At 46.4% G+C, this 18,580-nt stretch overlaps 1 protein-coding gene across 1 annotated transcript in view; it reads left to right on the forward strand.

Moving 5' to 3' along the window:
• Positions 1-325: 325 nt before the first annotated feature.
• Positions 326-18,580, forward strand: part of boc (BOC cell adhesion associated, oncogene regulated) — a 23,731-nt gene continuing 5,476 nt past the window's right edge. Inside the window, exons 1-6 of the mRNA XM_005722653.1 lie at positions 326-580; positions 12,612-12,740; positions 13,398-13,670; positions 16,855-17,001; positions 17,540-17,683; positions 17,780-18,073. Of these exons, the coding sequence (XP_005722710.1) occupies positions 12,629-12,740; positions 13,398-13,670; positions 16,855-17,001; positions 17,540-17,683; positions 17,780-18,073 (970 nt within the window). The 5' untranslated portion in view covers positions 326-580; positions 12,612-12,628. The remainder of the gene's footprint in view (positions 581-12,611; positions 12,741-13,397; positions 13,671-16,854; positions 17,002-17,539; positions 17,684-17,779; positions 18,074-18,580) is intronic.

The following is an 18,580-nucleotide window of genomic DNA, read 5'->3' on the forward strand; positions in this document are numbered from 1 at the left end:
CCCTGTGGGGACCGAGGCATAGCAAATCAGGGGGAACAGAGCAGGAGGAGGGGGAGGGGGCGCACTTTCCTCCTAAAGAACACCAAAGTTTAAAGAAAACTTCATTTTTTAAAAATATTTTCTATTCACAGTTATCTCCATCTGCATTTTAAAAACACCCCTACACATTTTACTTTTAAGCACAATCTCTGCAAAGTCCTCATACGCTGTGCATACGCTCTGTAGGGGCAAACGGCGGTGCAGTACCTACCCAGCTCTGGGAGTTTGGGAGCCAGTCCCTATTGTTCAGATCCCTCCTCCTGCTTGGGAAGTGGGAGGACCCGAAAAGGCGTCGCAAAAGGGAGAATTGTTTGAGAGCTCAGTCATCCAAAAACGGCCTTTCAATGTGAGAACTTGGGGGAGCCGAAGAAAATGTCGGTGGCATCGCAGTAAATTACTAAAGCAGCAAAGGCTTTAGAGGGAAAAGAGAAGCGAAAACTGTTGTGTTTTTTTTTCCTTGGGGGACTTAAACGCAGGAGAGACTCGAAGAGAAGATCGCCTGGTTAAAACGAGGTGCGAGCGCCGAGCAGTGCAAGTTTTGGTAAGTTTGAACGCTTCGTGCGCTCCGTGTTCTTTACGCTGTTGTTACAGTTTTATACATGAACGTATCGGCTATGTTGCGTGTTTTCCGACTCGTGTGGGCACTTCACCGGCTCATCCGTGACTCTGTTTCAGAGAAATGTGCGACTCTTGGTGTTTGATCACTAGTTCGTTCATGCTGGCGTCTCTGCTTCGATAGCCGCATTTGTTTTGCTTTTTTCCTCCGCTTTCTCCAGCCTTATGATCCACAAAAACTCTGCTACAAAGTTCCCGTGACACAGACGTGCATTATTGGGACGCACCTCGAGGTCAGATTTTGGATTTGAAGTTGCTTTTTATATAAAAAAGGAAAAACTTGACTTTGGTTTCGGACTTAGCCTGCGCCCTGATTGGTCTCGCGTCCGTATTTTTCCCCAAAGTTTTCCCCCACTTTTCTGGCGACTATTTCACCACGATGCGTGTTTATGAAGAGCTACGGACCTCTCGTAACACGTCGCGGAGATTCACGGCTGTGTGTTTAGGTATACTTGCGTTTTTCTTTGGGAAAACGTGTCTACGTTTTGCAGGCCGCAGCCTATAGTCGCTCCCATAGGGTAACAGGAGACAGACATGGTGAGCTCTGCCAGATTTACCCCATATCATCAACATCACCCTCATGCTCAGCATCGTTGTGGTGAGGTATAGAAAAGCGGGTGAGCAGTGACCTCCGATGAGTAGATTTGTAAGGAAGTAGAAAGAACGAGAGCCAATTCTCAGCGTTCTTATTAATAATTAATTTCTTTTTTTACGGTGCTGCTTAGCCATCTTTAAAAATCCTGCCCCTTCCCTCCCCCTGAAGTTTATGTAGTGCTATCAAAGTTGTTGGATCTTAACATAACAGTTTGCGGACGAATACGCAAAAGAAACCAATCTTCTATTTTTTTCCCACAACCCTCCTCCAAGTGCTCAAAAAAAGCCCCGACCAGATTGTATGTTTCTGCTGTCATCAACAAACCCAAACACTGCTACCTGAGTGGAGTCCCACTCACTCCCTCTCACCCCCAAACCAAAGTCCTGGTGTCAGACTAACCTCATTAAAGCCTCCAGTAAACTGGCATCTCTGTTGGTGAGAAACCCTGCATCCTGCCTCGCTGTCAGGAGAGTCTCCCCTGATGCCATCCCCTCATCCAGGTCTGATTTAATGACCAAATGTTCGTCTTGATCCCCCCACCCGAGTTTTGAGCGCTGGCCAAAGGCTGCATCACCGTGAAGGCTCCCAGGGTGGAGGGAAAGGAGGTAAGGGGTGGAGAGGAGGCGGATGGAGGCCTGCAGAAACAGCCGCAGGGGCTCGAGTTTCCAACCCCAGGTGTCGTTTTGTTATTTGGATTAGTCTACATTTAGCCTCCACTGCCTTGCATGGAGGACGGCTTCGCGATTCAGTGACAGACATGGCATCAGACAAGAGAGCCCGATTGTTCCCGCTGAATCAATGTCACTTGGATTAAAAGTCGAAACGAATGGCCTGGCCTCCTCCAATTAGGCGCACAGCTTCTGGGCGAATTAATTGGTCTCAGTAAAAAAGGAGCCTCTTGTTTGGTAGCAGGGTTTGTTGTTTTTGTTGATCATCTCTGGCAGGCGGGTGGATCAAAGCTGAACTAAATGATTCCTGTCTGATTATCTGCCTGTTTCTCACAGGGCTTTGGCCCCTTTGATTGCTGATGTGGGGAATGGGGGGGGGACAATTATGGGAGTTGCTAATCAATCTTGTGCAATACTAAGCAAAAATATTGGAGCTGCTGCTACTGTGGGCAGAAACTATCATTTTCAAACAGTTTATTTCCCCATAAAAGTTTAAATACCATCATACCATTATTGACTTGTGAACACGAACCACGTGTTAAAGATGGGAAAACACATTTTAGAGCAAACATTTCAGATATTTCTCACAGAAATACGAAATAAGTTCTTAGAAATAAGTCTTCTGATACCAAACTACATTTTCAAAAGTTTTTGGTTATGTTTCTCAAGGCGGTGCCATTTCTCGTTTCTAGATGGTTCGTAAATGAAGACTAACATGCTTTCACACAGTAAAGCAGACTCAATGTATTATGCTGCACCACAGGCATGTTTCAAGCCTCTATAATATGTGTATTACACTGTAATTAATGTTAAAAAAAAACAAAACAATCCTACTAAGAAGCTGCTCTTCTTCTTTTTTTATTTTTTACATTTTTAGGACTGCGAATGAAGACTATATGGACAGGAAGCTTGCTTTATTGTCTTTCGGTTACAGTTTCATGTGGCTGTTACCGGCAGAACCTTCTTTTTCTTCAGTGAAATTAAATTTCATTGATCTTGGTTACCTGCCAGACAGACAGTTTTCCCCTATTTTGCCTGTTGCTGGATAGTTTTCATCCATCCTATAGGAGCTGAGCTTTCGTATGTGTTATAGTCTGTGAGGAAAAGTTACTGTGTGGATTTGGGTCTGCCGCCAACAGAAATAGAGTTTCTCACTCGTATCTTAGCTTTGCTTCCAAATTGACTTTGCCATGTTGAGGTATGATGTAAGATATGAAGGCAAAGAGGACAGGCTTTAACTAACCCCTCATGCAGCCGGGAGTGTTTTCACATCTGGGTTTAAATCAAAGTCTGCAGACGTAAATGGATTTTAAAGATGCATTTCAAGATTGCGAATAGCCAGCAGATCCATAAGGACCGCTGTGCGCTCGGGTTTTGGGAGCCAAAAGTTTCTCACTGTGGTTCTGAAAAGCACCCATTGTTGTTGTAGTGGGTGTAACATCCGTGTTAATTGACAAAGGTGAAGAAGAAAAAGCTCCATCCTGGGGGCACGCTTTCATCTCTGACAGCAGGTACGCTCATGCAGTCATAACAGCCTGCAGAGAGAATCTGTAGGCGTGTGTGTGTGTGTGTGTGTGTGTGTGTGTGTGTGTGTGTGTGTGTGTGTGTGTTAGCTACCCTCCCATCAAGATCATCTCCTTGCACTGGAATGTATTACTTGTCACCTCCGTGGTGGTTTTGAGATTAGTGCATTAGAAAAAGAGTTACTAAAGACTTGAGAGAGAGAGAAGTGTGACTAGTTTACTTGATAATTTCAGCAGAAGTTTTTCTGGGTTAATGTACTTTTCATAAACGAGCGAGGAACACACTCATCGCCAAATAAGGCTGCCTCATTTTCCACTGCCAGACATTATTGGCCTGTTGACATACGGTGCATTAGTCCTCCCGCACTGACAGATTGGAAGCTTGGACTTGAGCCTCGTTCCCTCAGGAGGGTTTCTGTGTCCAGTCAGACATCAGATAACCAAAGAGGGACACCTGGACTGGCAGGTGGCCGGGGTCTAGGCACCTCCCCTGGGGCTGCATACCTCTGTTCTCTTGATCCTGTCAGCCAGGACCACAGAGTGAGAGGGAGAGAGGAATGTGAGGAGGGAGGTGGGCGAAAAAAAAAAAAAGAAAAGGGGGGAACTAGAAAGTTTTGACAGTGTTGGAGATGCTAATTTGGCTGTGATCAAGCAGATTATTGAAGAAGGAATGAAGATAAATTAGATGCAATGAAAGAAAGAGAAAAAGTCTGTTGAACAAGAGATGGTTGTTCAGCTTTTTCCATTACAGAAGCCCGCTTTTAGGCTACGTTTGCAAAACCATATCTGCACGTCTGTGTTCAGTTTATACACATACATGCATATTAAAAACAGCCAGTGTCTTAACAGCTTTATAGAGATTATCCAAAGCCTTTAAACTAGTTGAGTTGATCTGCTTAAAGTAAAAGTTCTTGATTGGATAATGAAGTTACCCAGGGCGTACTCTCATTCTCGCTCTCTTACACAAACACACACACACACAAATGCACATTGAGAGTGCGGTATGAGTGTTGTTAGATCATTGATCAACTCCAGACTCTGGTAAGAAAGCTGTGTGTGTGTGCAGACAAATAGTCCTGTGTGTGCAAAGCAGATATTTGGACAAAGATTAGGGGGGTGTTATTACGAGCCAAAAGCAACCCAGACGCTCTAATAGATCATTCACACACATGCTTAAGATTGCATTCTGACTGGAACCGCTCGGTTTAAGCCTCGCAGTCACGTTCCTGCTCTTTCTGCTCTCTTTCATGCACTCAGTTGGAAAAGTTTCCTCCCTTTCGTTGGTTTCCTTAAGTTTCTCACCTTTTGCGTGCGGGCTCGCTGAGTATGGCGCGCTGAGCCTGCACGCACGCTGGAATAATAAGTGCGTTGTATTCTTTTCTCCAGCTTGTGTTATAGATCAATAAAAGCGGCAACAACAACAAAAAAAGCTGGAATCTGGGTTGTATCCCAGAGCTACAACCAATAATCAGATTTAAAGTGTTGCCCCAGAGAGCAAGAACTCATCATCGAAGAATGTCAGACTGGCAGGAGAAGACATGATTCAACAGAATAAATCACTGGGCACCAGATTAGTGAGGTATTGGGCCCCTGAGGTTATCAGTGCTGGAATTTTCCATCGACAGCGCGGCTCTGTCTGCTGTCCAAATTGTATCTGTATGAGGTTTTTATTTTGTGCAGGATAATGCACATCCGTGGCCTTGAGTGACAGGACAAATGGTAGCTCTGCTTTACTGCGTCTCACAAATCCTGCTCCTGAAACTGAGAGCTCTCTTTGAAAAGAGCCTCCTCCAGCTGTTTCCCTTCCCAAGAATGTCTTTGAGATGCAGCAGCTTTCACTCGATAACCATGAGCTAGGCTGTCAGGCGCTATTGCACCATCTCAAACTCAGTTGACGCAGCCGAACCCATCGCCTTCTCTTCACGTTCCTGCCTCTTATCCATTTCCCAATTCATCCTCATGTCTGTTTTTTCCTATAACCTTCTCATTTGGCCTGCTCCTTCTAACTTTACAGTCTTTCTCCATTCCCTCATCTCTCTTTCTGTCACCCCCCCACCTTATCTCAATTTCCTAATGCCTCCTCGTATCTGTTTTTCATATAATATTTCACCCGCTCTGCTTTTCTCTTCCTTCCTTCATCTCCCACTGAGAGTTGTAGGGCCAGTCCCCCCCCTCCCGGTTCCTGCTGAATAATGGGGAGAAATTGCTCTTGATTTATAATTGGTTCCATTCACTCTGATGCATGAGCTGCCAAAAGAGTTGGGGGGCCCCCTTTAACCCACCCCGTATCCCTCCTCTCTCCCTCCCCTCTCTCCCAGCGCCGCAGGAACACACAAAGAGCAGGCTGCATATACGTACAGCTATGAAAGTCTATATTGGCATGCGTGAATGCCGTGGCGTGCGTGCGTTTTATTTCTCGGGCTTGGGATAAGTGGTAGCCTGTTTTTTAGCGTGTTGACATTTGGTGTTGGAAAAACTTCCTGAGGTCTGCATATTTATGTGCCTCTGTGAGTATACTTTTACCATGTAATAGGAGTTTGTGTGATTGCTTGCTTATGTGTCACTGAGTGTGTGTGCTTCTTGTGCAAGGAGAGAATGGTTGTGGGTAAATGAAATATGTAACTGCATGCACGCGCGTGTGTGTTTGTGCGATGAGTACTGTGAAATCCTGGGTATTATCCTTTTTTCTATCGGTCCTCCTTTCCTTCTTGGCATCCTTCTATTCTTTTTAAAAAAAATTATTTCTATCATCCTTTTTTATATCCATCCTTCTGTCCTTGTATCCTGCCGTCTATCTTTCTAACATTTTTGCTATGCTTCTATTTGCTTTTGTATCCTTAATTCTATCATCTGTTTCTATCCATCTTTCTGTTCTTCTAGCTTTCTATCTTAATCATTCTCCATATCCTTATTCCATAACAATAATGGATACTATTCCTTATTAATATGGAGTAAGAATATGGAATGGTCTCAGTGTCCTTCTTCCTGTTCTTCTGTACATCTTTCTCTATTCTTTTGTCTTCCTAACCCTGGTATTCTATCTTTTCTACTCCTTTCTTCCTCGCTCCCATCCTTCCAGGTCTAACTAACTCCCCAGGAAGCCTCTATGATCCAACCCTGTTCCCATGGCCTTGGTGGGCACGCTGGCATCCCACACCAGGCAGAAGAATGTGGGTGGATGTGCTCACCATGGCACCATAATTAGCTCTCCGTGGTTAATTCGGCTTCGTTATCTAAATTATGCAAATGCTTCAGTGCCTAATTGATTAGAACGCCCCCTCCTCTACATGGCAGGCCTGTCCAGATCCCTCTCGTTAATCCCCGAGACGCACTGTAGCTCGTTAGTGTCGGTTTGGGGAGGGGGTGAAGGAGGGCTTGGACGGGCGTATAGCTCGTTAATACTTTGTGAAGCGTGCGTGTGTGTTTGAGAGAGCGTATTATGAAGGAGGAGGGGGTAGGTTCTCAACCTCGTTAGGGATGCTTTTGATGTGTAATTTTATGGCATGAGAACGAGTGATGTTTTGAGTGGAGGATTTGAGCTGGCCCCCTCTCCACCTGTTGGGCAGCATTTTTATGCCAAAGGGGACTCCATAATGTCCTCTTGTCTGCGGGGGAGTGGAAAGAGAGGTGGGAATCGATTTTTAGACTTAGACTCTGCCAAGTTTTGGTGTTGAGTTGGCAGAAGGGAAAACAACGGAGGTTGTCCGCTTCAGTTTTTGCATTATCTGCATTATAGTAGAGATGGGCAACATCCAGAGATACACGCATTAATACTAAAGTAACTAACACAAAACCGCATGTATTTCTGCCCAGTTCTATTCAGATTATATGTACATATTTGAGTTTTGACGTTTTGGGTGACCAAAAAAAAAATCCATGTGCAGAGTTAGTGCGGAAACAGCTAAGTGAATAATCTGCAAAACTAGCTGGTTTAACGCTGGCATCTCCAGTGTCAGCATGTGCTCCCTCTCTCCCTTTTATTATTGCAGAAAATGAAGTAAAAATATTTTTGCTTTCAAACTGCGAGTTCGACAAAACAAGACTTTTGATTCTGTCGTTTTGGGGGTTTAGGAAACTATAAATGACTTTCTAAAGTTGGTTAATCGGGTTAGTCAATAATCCACGTAGCTTTTGGGTGAAAATCTTTAGGTGTTGGACTCTAGGTTTAACAGAACAAGGAAGTCATTGACCAGCAGCTAACATGTGACGCCTGTCTCAGTGTTTTCTTGAGAATTTGTTGGAATAAAAATCCCCTTCTCATCTTTTATGTAGTTGCCCTGTGTGATGGTCTAATGGTAAACCGGATGTGGTTGTGTTGGACCATGCGCGTCCTCCTCCTTTACTCAGCACCAAAACCCCGGCCAGGCTAAGAGGCCAGCCAACAGATTGACAGAATGAGGAGAAAATATGTTGAGACATTCAGCGACGCTCTCACACACGCTCCCTCGAACACAGCCGCTCATTGATGAGGCTCTGCTCTCTCCTCCTGCTCGCCTGCCAGTTGACATCCTCTCTATTAATTTGAGTCGCTGTTCAGCTTTCTCAGTCAACCTCTCCACCCACCCACCTACCCCTGCATCCATAAAACCCCCTTCACCCAGCTCACATCAGTCTTTAAAGGCACCGAACTCTCTCTCCTCCTCTCTGCCTCCACAAACTCTCCACACACCACTACAGAAACCTCTTGGTCATTGAGCACCCCCCCACCCCACCCTCCCTCTTCTCTTTGGTCATTGAGCAGGGCCCATCAGCTCTTCCCCGGACCCTTCAGAGTAGCGTCTCCCCTTTCTCCAGGGGTCTGCGGGGTCTTTGTCTGTGCACCGGCTCACTGCTTTACAATGACTCTCCACTCTATTAAGGTGCGTTCTGCCTGTTAGCGTCGCCAGGGGCAACCGGCCTCCCGCATGACAGCTATGCGGCGTGGCATTGTGGGCTGCGGGCCCGAGCGGGGCAGTTGAACCCCCGGCACTCCTAACACTTGACACCGCATGTGTTTATCTAAAGGGGGGGCTTTGTGGTGTTTGGAGAACCTTAAGGGAAGATAGGGTGGGGTGGAGGGGAGCGCACGGGTTGTAAAAAGACGTAAAAACTGGGGGAGGAGGAGGGAGCGCAAGAGGGGACTTTGGGGAGGTGATAAATATTCAACAGCTCAGCTCCTCACGAGAAGTTACTACCCTGATACCCCTTCACTGCCTCCTCTCTCTCCTGTTCGTCTTCTCCGTGCTAGAAAGCAGATGGAATGTGAGAGCTCGGGGAGGAGGCTCCAGTCGGGTTTTATCCAATTAGCAGGGTTGTCAAAATGAATTTATCCACAGAGGCAGAGGCACAATGGGACCGGCAGTGGCCCAGGAGAACGGGGGCCCCGGTGTCTTTACTTAGCACGCTCACAATGAACTTCTGTCAAGTGTCTCTGCCCCACAACGGCATATGAGACACCGGCATACCTACAGCTCGTGATGCATGCCTGCACACCACCGCCACAACCTCTCACTGCCTGCTGTTTGTGCTTTCTCCTCGCCCTCTCCAAACAGGTGTTGGAGTAAGAACCCGCACAGAGTAGCTTCTTCTTCTGGTTTCAGAGTATGCAAAATGGGCCAACATCCGTTTTAATTCAAGTGACGCTTATTTAGGTATCCGAGGGCGAACACGTGGCTCTGAGCAGACATCCGTGTGCTTGCCAATTTTTCGTGACCTTGCAGATGCTGCACAACAAGGACACAAAGAATGGATGCCTATTCAAGGCGGACACCATGAGGACACAAAAATGGTATATTGCTAGTTTGGCTGTCCACAGCTATCTGTGTCCAGTAACCAATGGTGTTGGTCCACCGCATGGTAACTCTACTGGAGGGATGGAATGTAATTCTTCCAAAACATATTCCCTCATTTGTGATATGATGAAAGCACTTTGTAAAAGGTTGGCCATCATACAATTAGATTCATAAGTTTTTCATATGTTTCTGCCCCCGAGGACACTCCCACCTGGATAGAAATGTTTAATCGTACTATTAAGGTGATCACTCCTTAGTCCTGAAGGCAAGTTATTAAGTGTTCACAGCAAATTGCAAGTCAAGACACCTTTAAGATCTCCCTGAGATGACCATTAAAATACCACAGCAGTCGAAGATAATCCCTTAAAAACTCCTCCCATGAAAATGAACTTTTTAATCACGATAAACCAAGATGAGTTTAAAGGGTTTGAACAGAACTGTCTGGAAAGGATTTTTTGTGCAATACATGGATATGTGCCATTAAAACATTTTCTCTATTGACACCTTTATAGATGTAATAAGCATCAAAGTCTTTTTTTTCTCTCCCTAAATTTCAAAGGGAACATGAAGGCACTGAGGGAGGGTAGGAAAATCTAAACCTGCTGAAACCACAAGAATGGATCTGATAGAAGAAATCCTGCAGAAACTCTGTTTAATATGGATCTGTAGCAGTGTATATGCACAATTATGCTTTTAAAAAGTTGATTTTTCACATTTTATTTAATGCATATGTTGCATGGAGGCCCATCTGTTGCAGGGGTAGGTTGAAAATCTTTCAATAATGTCAGCAAGTTTAGACTTTTTTTTATTTCAATACTTAAATGAACAAAATCCTTAATTAAACTAAAAAATAGCTATATTACCCAAAAGATAAATATTAAAACAGCTACCCAAAATCTAAAAATCACAGCGCTGTCATCGTTTGCTGTCTCTTTTACTGGTCTACATCAAAACTGTAGCGAGTCGAGTTTCAGGTCCTTACTGTGACTACAGAAATGGTTCCACTCTAGTCATACTTGTTCAGTGGGACTGGCAGATTTGAACAGTTCACAGAGTTCCCTCTCTTGCACTGTCACTAAAGTATGTCTCATATACCGCAAAGCTGTTCGCACAATGTGTTTGCCATGCGGCGTCGTTCCTCATGGTAGGGCTGTAACAAAACAGTCACAGGCATATGTGCGCACAAACAGACACACACGTGCACACGCACACTGCTTTTAATTTAGGGGAGCTGTCTCTGTGTGTGTGCTCTGTTTTTTATCAGTGTCGCTGATGCGTGGGAGGCTCCTCTTTCCCTCTCTGGCTTCTCTGGGAGGGAGTGATGGAAAAAGTTGGACATGGATGTCAGGGCAACTCTTCATCTTGACGCAGGGTATCCGCTAAGCAAACACAGGACCCAGCTCGCTAATGAATCAGACCAACAGACACACTCAGAGAAGCAGGGCTCTTTTTTTAAGGGAGTGATATTGTACGAGGTGCCTTTGCAACAAAGCTCTGTCATTCGTCTGATTGCTAGTGCTTTTATTTTGAAAAGAATGAGAAATCGGACATGTGGGAGGGCTACGCGCTGAGGTAGCGTGTCCCGCTGTGCGTGTAGTTGGTTTATGGTTAGTGACTCTTACAGTCGGGACAGGTGCTCCACAGAGATGTAGGTGTTTTTTATGGGCAGCTGTACTGAACTGAGTTGTGTCCATATAGTGACCAGCCACAGAAGCCACAGGCCTTCAGCTCTGCTCCCTCCTGGTCCCCACAGTAGCGTGCTGTTTGTTTACAGAGTGAGCCCGCTACTGATGAGCCACTTTGTGTGGACGAGTGATTAAATGAAACTGTACATGTATGTAGGGCTGACACTAAGGGTTATCCTCATTCTTGAGGGCTTGTCACAATGAGAGATAAACAGAAGGTCTACACATGTGTGAATCTAGAGAAATCAGTGATTGGAGTTTTTGTCTAACAGGGTATTAATACAAATTTTGCATCAGTGCTAATAGCATTATGTAGAGTTATCTTAAAATCCAACACCCAGCAGGAAGCATACAAAAACAACTGGAACACTGGAGCGTTTAGCAGCTTTAAAAAAAGAGAAAAAAGTTCTGTTTCTTGGTGTAAATAAACTCGATTCATTACGGGGCTGACTAATCATTACTGCGCCACGCTGTCTTTTCCACGCAGAGCGCTGCTTTGTTGCTGTTGATGGCACGAGAATTAGTCATCTGAAATTGTTTACACATTCATAATGTGCAATTAAAACGGAGCAGAGAGTGATGTGTGGCCTTGTGGAGCTGTTGCAGCTGCTTTTCCATCACCCTACCGCTCTGCTCGTTTTCATGTGCCAGGCAGCCAAACTTATATATATATATCTTTTTTTCTTCACTGCTACCATTAGATGATGAAGGTGCACTGTAAAAGTTTCCATTCTCTTACTGTCCTGCCTTGGGACCCTTCTCTGTGTGTGAGCGCGTTGGTGTGCAGGCAGGCTTCATTAATCATCCCCTTTGCCTTATTAAGCTCAGAACAAAAATGCATGTTCAAAGTTGCGTGCCGCTTCCACTTCTGCAGGTCCCTCACGGGACCGTTGTATGTTCGAGGACATGCGTGCATGTGAGGGAGAGAGGGAGTGAGTGGGGAGAAAGGGGAGATTTAGTTTTGCAGGACCACCCTCCTCATCCTGACGGGAAGTTGTTAGTTTAACCTGACAGGAAAGAATTTGGGAAACTTGGCAGCAAGGGGAGAGAGAGAAAAGCTCCCCTCTTTCTATATTAACCGTTAATAGACTAACCATTACCAGCAACTTCTCTATTTGTATTTTAAGTATCCATCTTATCCTCACTCCTTACTTCTAGGATATATATACATTTCCACCCTGTGCCTCCCTCCCTTCTACTACCTCTCATTAGTTGCTCTTTGTCCAAACTCTTGAAAGCAGCCTGTGTGTTTTAGTCTTCTCCTCTATCTTCTTCCCTCTCTTCATACCGCTCTACCTGTATCGGTTACACCTGAGCAGGAAGGTGGAGGGGTCGGGTTACGGCACGCAGAATGAGGGCGCCCCTTTGATGAGCGTGGGCTGGATGGGTGCGGGCGCAGCGGGAGGGGATGGGGTCAACGGTGAGATGGGGGCTGACAGAAAAGAAAGACTTTATTTGTGTCTGGAGTTTTTCTGCTGAGCACGCCGCCTCGCCTGGCTTGTGTTTCGTTAGCGGCCGCCTGTTCGTGCACGTGTGTATACAAGTAAAATTCAATCAGAGGGAGCTGCGCGCTGTTTAGATGGAGGATGCGTGTCTCGGTGCAGTTCTGCCTGTTTGCTTCAGTCGGGTTTGACTGAAACAAACTGACTAAAGCCTGTTTTGCTCCGAGTCTGTACGTGACCTTTCTAACCACCTCCTGTTGTTGTGTGTTTCAGGGGGTAGTGTATGGAAGATGTCTGGAAAGCAAGACTGGACTCCGTGGATGAAAAAGAGAAGGGCTCCAGTGTTGTGCGCTCTTGGCGCAGTACTGCTGTGCTGCCTGCAGAGCGGCGCTTCACTCACCGGTGAGTAAACAACATTAGCTTGTGAAATACTGGACCCCACTCTCACTGTAATCCCAGTGCCTATTTCCTCTCTCTGTGTATTAACAGTAAGCAACGTAATAATGAAAATGTTTCCTTTTTCCATCCATCTGTCTTCATGCCCTCAGTCACAATTTGCTGTGGCAGTTTTCTACCTCACTCTACCCTCAGTTACTGAGTGCCTTTACACACCTGATGCACAGTAAGTCCTTGCCAAGGACAAAATATTCTGGCTGAGGCACAGCGAGTGAGATGTTATGTGTCTGGCAGCAGGTACAGCAGTTTATTTGAAAGAAATTGGAAGGCGGGAATAGTGTGCATGAGCTGTTCTTGCCACTAAAAATAATGCAAGTATTGTATGTGGAGCCACGGCGATTAGCTCATTCACTGATTCAAGCAAAATTTGCAACCAAAGAAGCCAAACATTTGTCTGGGAATTTGCTGCTTTTCTTGGTCTGTTGTAGGAAATTTTGTGGTTTAATCACGTCAAACTTTGCTTTGGATTTCCAACTAATCAAGAAAAGAAATGATGGCAAACATACATATCAGTTCCCCGACGTGTAAATATCTTTTATACGCATGCTCACATGAAGAGTTTCTAATTTGCATCTGAATCCTTGTTGTTAATCGTTTCCTCAGACGAGGTGCCGGCGTTCAACGAAGAGCCCACATCCGTGGTGCAGAAGCTGGGAGGCAGCGTCACCCTGCATTGCAGTGCCCGTCCCGCCTCCGCCAACATCAGCTGGCGCCTCAACGGCCATGAGCTGGTAGACGGAGATTTGGGTGTAGTGCTGAGGCCCAGCAGCCTGTTCATCCCGGTTCTCTCCAATCAGACTCTTGGCAGATACCAGTGTGTGGCCAGCACCAGCGCCGGAGCCCTAGCCAGTGTGCCTGCTGACGTCACTGCTGCCAGTGAGTAGCCACCCACACGAAGCTGTGACAAATAAACACAAACAAAGGGGCCCCTTTTTGGTTTGTCAGAATATCCAAAGAACGCGTTGGACTTTTTTTCTTTCTCTCTCTCTAAGTAGAACAAAAGCAGTGAAGGGGCGGCATTTGTTTGCTTTAAACCTTTACCAGTACATCACTGTAAACCTCGTACTTTTCCACTACTTGTGGTTTTGGGGAGAAAAAAAATATAAACCTACTGCAGTTTTGGTCCTTCCAGTGAGAATCTGTTGCACATCAGTAATAAGTGGATTAACTCTGCACAGTCAGGCAGTTTTTCTTCTGTGTACTCAGACAAAAAACAGCTGCGTCAATTTAATAGTGTTAAAATAAATGATTCCCCATGCTGACGTTTTTAGTGCTTTGCTAGTGTACGGTGTTGTATTTGATATCCATTGTGGGACTGAAAAGGGGGCCTGAAACTGTGAAACCTGAGCTGGAGGAATGAAGGGGACCCAGGGGCCAGTCTGAGCAAGTGGGGGGGAGGAAAGGGGACCGGCAGGACTTAGCTTGGAGGCCCCCCTACCTTCATTGGCCCTTTGCTTTCCCCACAACACCACATTCCTCACTGCAGGGCCCGACAGCAGGACTCGCCAGAAGTTATGGCCCCGTAATTGTGCTGAGGGCTGAGTGGAGATAAGAGTGGACAGAGGATATAGGTATACGCCCCAGCAGAGCACACCATTAGCTAGGGGGGCGGGGAGGGTGCTTTTACCAGTATTGTTTTACGCGTAGGGATGTGATGTATGCGGCTGCAGAAACTGGAAGCTGTTTTTAGGCCAGTCGAGACAAGATCCTGACACGAGACGAGACGTGGTGTCACATTCTCTGCCTCCTCGGATCCCTCCACAATCATCTTCACACGCATTTCCCCTCGCACGTTTTTCACTCTTCACCCTGTCACTTTCTCTCAGCTCGCCTCCTTTCATTATCGCCGTCTCCCTCTCTCTCTTTCTCCTCCTCATCCTCCTCTTTTTGTCATCTTCACCTCTCTCGCTCTTATTTTTCTTTGGGTTTTCTCCAGAGGCTGTAGCTACAAAGGCATTAAAAGTTATTGATTGCTCCAATAGTGGATGAATCACACTGGGACAACCACATGTGGAGCCAGTCTGTTCGCCCCGCCTTCCCAAAAAAGCCTCTTTAATTTAATAACTGCTTCTCCTCGGCCACCCCCAAACCGCCTAAGGAACTGCTCCGTGGGGAGTGTGTACGTGCTTGCCTTTCCTTGTGAGCCCTCTTAGTTGTACGCACATGTTTTTTTGTGATCAGGATACGTTGACTCCAGACCCTCCACACTATCCGACTCCGAAAAATCTGCGTCTTCTTGGCATCACTTAAAAGCTCCCCCGCTTGAATTCTTGTGCAGACAATCACCCTCCTCCTTTTTTTTTTTTTTTTTGCCGTAGAAACATGTATCTGCACAACGTGAACGCACAACACGTTGCTATAACGTGTTATAATTCAGAGACGTGCGCGCGGGACTCCTGTTGCTGCTGCACATAAAGATGATGAATGTACTGTCTCTCTCTCGCTCCTTCTCGCCCTGCCAAGCAGCCGTGGTGCGGGAGGTCTGCTTCACTTTATGAATGCCATCAATCCTCCATCCATGCAGGATGCACTCACAAGAAACATCACATGCGCGCGCTCGCGTGCACACCTGAGAGGCACCCGTGAGGGGATTTTTATTTTTTTTTTCCTGTGAAGAATGCGGGGCAGTAGAGTTGTGAGAGGGGGCGTTAAAAGGTGTATATGAAGGAATTTGGGAGAAACAGCCAGGAGAAGGAGGAGGAAGGTGGAGTGGGGAGATATGAGGTGGGGGAAGGGGTGTCTGTAAAAACAGCACCTGATTGATTTTGCAAATGGAGCGCCACACGGCCTATCCTTGAGGTTTTTTCCCCTTCAACACACCCCGCTAAGCTTGACATGTCCTGGCTGGGATTCTCATCTTTCAGAATAAGAGCTGACACAGGCATAGGGTTGTGTTGTGTGTTTGTTGTTAATGTGTGCGTGCGTGTTAGACAATCTCCCCCATTACGCCCATTAAAGCTCCCCCAGGCGCCTGCAGAGGGGGCAGATCCAGCGTGCGTGGTGGATAAATCGGCTGCCCGCAGTGAATGTGTTTGTTCAGTGCTTTTAGTAAATCACTTTAAAGCCCCTATCAATAGATACTGTTAACTAAACTTTGCTTATTGAATTAGAGGTGTACAAAGACTCATCAGCTGACTGTGTGTGCATACGGGCAGCTCGGTGTGCCGGGTCCAAGAAAAACACCCCAGTTATAGCAGCTCTGGAAAGAATGGAGAGGCTGTGTTTGTTAAGAATAAATCAACAAAGGCTGGCAGACGTTTAATTACGTTCCTGGAGAAGTTTTATTTATCTTTCATTTCACTGTTGGACGCCTTAATGACAAATTTCTTTGGGTGTTATTTTCCCCTCCTGTGCTGTTCTCTTTGCTCCTGTTTCTTCTCTCTGTCTCATGTTAGGTTCTCTCTGCTTCAAATCTATAAAATGGCAATGAAACCCTATAGGATGGCGCTTTCTCCCCTTTGACCCCTCCCCCCAATGCCAGGCCTCCAGGCCGCTCAGGCAGGAGCTTAGAAGGTCAGGGGGCCAGATAAGTGTCTATGCTGTGCAGACCGTGTGTCTGTGGGACACAGTCACAGCACATGGCCCCGGTAATCCCCACTCCCACCATTTCCCACAGAATCTGACCCGGCTCCAGTCCCCCGGTATAATGTTTGACAAGATTAATGTGGCCTACTCAAATGTTACTGACACCAGAAAAATTAGCTTGAAGTGCTTTCCTAAAATTCCTGCGAATTTCAGCGGATCACGTAAAGACGAGCAGTGGGAAAGAAGTGGAGGTAGAAGTTTTTTTTCCAAAAAGAGGGAACATTAGAGAAGCTGTGGGAATGTGGTTACAACACAGCAAAGTCTGACTGACATGAGAGACACCCAACATGGGAACAGCACAGTTATTATTGCTCTGAATATTGCGGTTTTGTACATCTGAAGCTGAGGAATGACTGTATACATGTGCAGTTAGACGTGATTTACACTGCATATTAAGATGATGAAAGAAGGGTGAAATGTGTTGTAGCTATGAGACGGCGCTGACTTTTCTCCTCATGTCTTTGTTGTTTTTTAGAGCTGCGGGACTTTGAGCCCGATGACCAGCAGGAGATCGAAGTGGATGAAGGCAACACGGCTGTTATTGAATGTCACCTCCCCGAAAGCCAGCCCAAGGCTCAGGTTCGCTACAGCGTCAAACAGGAATGGCTGGAAACATCCAAAGGTAACCAGCTGCTTTAATCCCTCAAGATCTTTTATAGCATTCACTCTCTCTCCTTAATTCCCATACTATCTTCGTAATTTACCGGAATGCTATAATCCTGCTATCTGACCCATCGTAAAACCACCGATAAGGGCATTATCTGGAGAATGTTGAAACATGGGAATGCAGTTGTTTATTTTTCAAACTATTTACTTCCAAGTTGCCTGGAAGAGAAGAAAAGCTCCAGTGGTTTGTAGCTGGTATGCTGATGATGCCTGGGAGCTGTAGGTACTGATATCTACCTTATCTGTGAGGAAATGAATACCACGTTGAAGAGCATTCACTTGGGTCAGACTCGACAGTGCCACTCTGTGGCTTCAGCTGGAAGTGCAGCTATGTATTGGAATGGCACACAGGGCTCATATTACCCACGCTGTTTCACAACATGGACTCGGTTTTTCTGTGGTTCCTCTTTGTCTCGGTGGTATTTCTGATTATTTTCTCTGCTTTTCTTCTGCACCCCTCTCACTCAGACTTATGTTTTTGTTTGGTCCTGCAGGGAACTACCTCATCATGCCATCAGGGAACCTGCAGATAGCCAACGCCACACGTGATGATGAGGGGCCCTACAAGTGTGCTGCCTACAACCCCGTCACTCAGGAGGTTAAAACGTCCACCTCTGCTGATCGTCTGCGCATACGCCGTGAGTCACTGTTGCTCATTCAGCATGGCATTCTGGTCTTGCGGGGACGCATTTTACTCGTAGGTGCTCACGCGCACAATGCCTCGATTCTTTCAGGCTCCACATCAGAAGCGGCTCGGATCATTTACCCGCCGGCACCCCGCTCCATCATGGTGACTAAAGGCCAGCGGCTGGTGCTGGAGTGTGTGGCCAGTGGCATCCCAACTCCCCAGGTCACGTGGGCAAAGGACGGGCAGGACCTGCGTCTCCACAACAACACGCGTTTCCTGCTTAGCAACCTGCTTATCGACGCAGTCGGCGAGGGAGACTCGGGCACTTACGCTTGCGGGGCAGACAACGGCATCGGCTCGGCCAGCTCTGCCGTGGTGCTCTATGACGTCCAAGTGTTTGGTGAGTAAAATGAAATGTTTTTTGTTTGACTCTACAAGGAACTTTTGTTTTGTTTTAAGTTTTTTCCGTGTCATGGATTTAATAATTACATAGACTCCTGTTTGGCGGACTGGCAAGACGGGGTCTGTATGTACAGAGTGTGTGAGAGAGGAGCAGTGTGGGCGGTGTTTTGCAACACAGAGTTGGTGGAGACAGAGCTCTCTATTCTGCACCAGGACTTGATTGAGTGTGTCTAGGTTATGGATGACTGTTTTTACAGTGATTTTCTGTGTGTGTGTGCGTGCGTGCGTGCATGTTTGTGTATGAATGTGTTGTGGGCTCGTCTCTCTGCAGCTGGCTCTAATTAAAGCCAGAGTGCTGCTGTAGCTGTAATGAGCTCTGTCTTTTCCCCCATTCACAAGCAGCCAACCATCAACTAGCTGGCCCAGCCTGGCTCCACACACCCCCTTACACACACACACACACACACACACACACACACACACACACACACACACACACACACAC

The sequence above is a fragment of the Pundamilia nyererei genome, unplaced genomic scaffold (genome assembly GCF_000239375.1).
Source record: "Pundamilia nyererei isolate P.nyererei 1_Seehausen unplaced genomic scaffold, PunNye1.0 scaffold00007, whole genome shotgun sequence".
Taxonomy (NCBI): Eukaryota; Metazoa; Chordata; class Actinopteri; order Cichliformes; family Cichlidae; genus Pundamilia; species Pundamilia nyererei.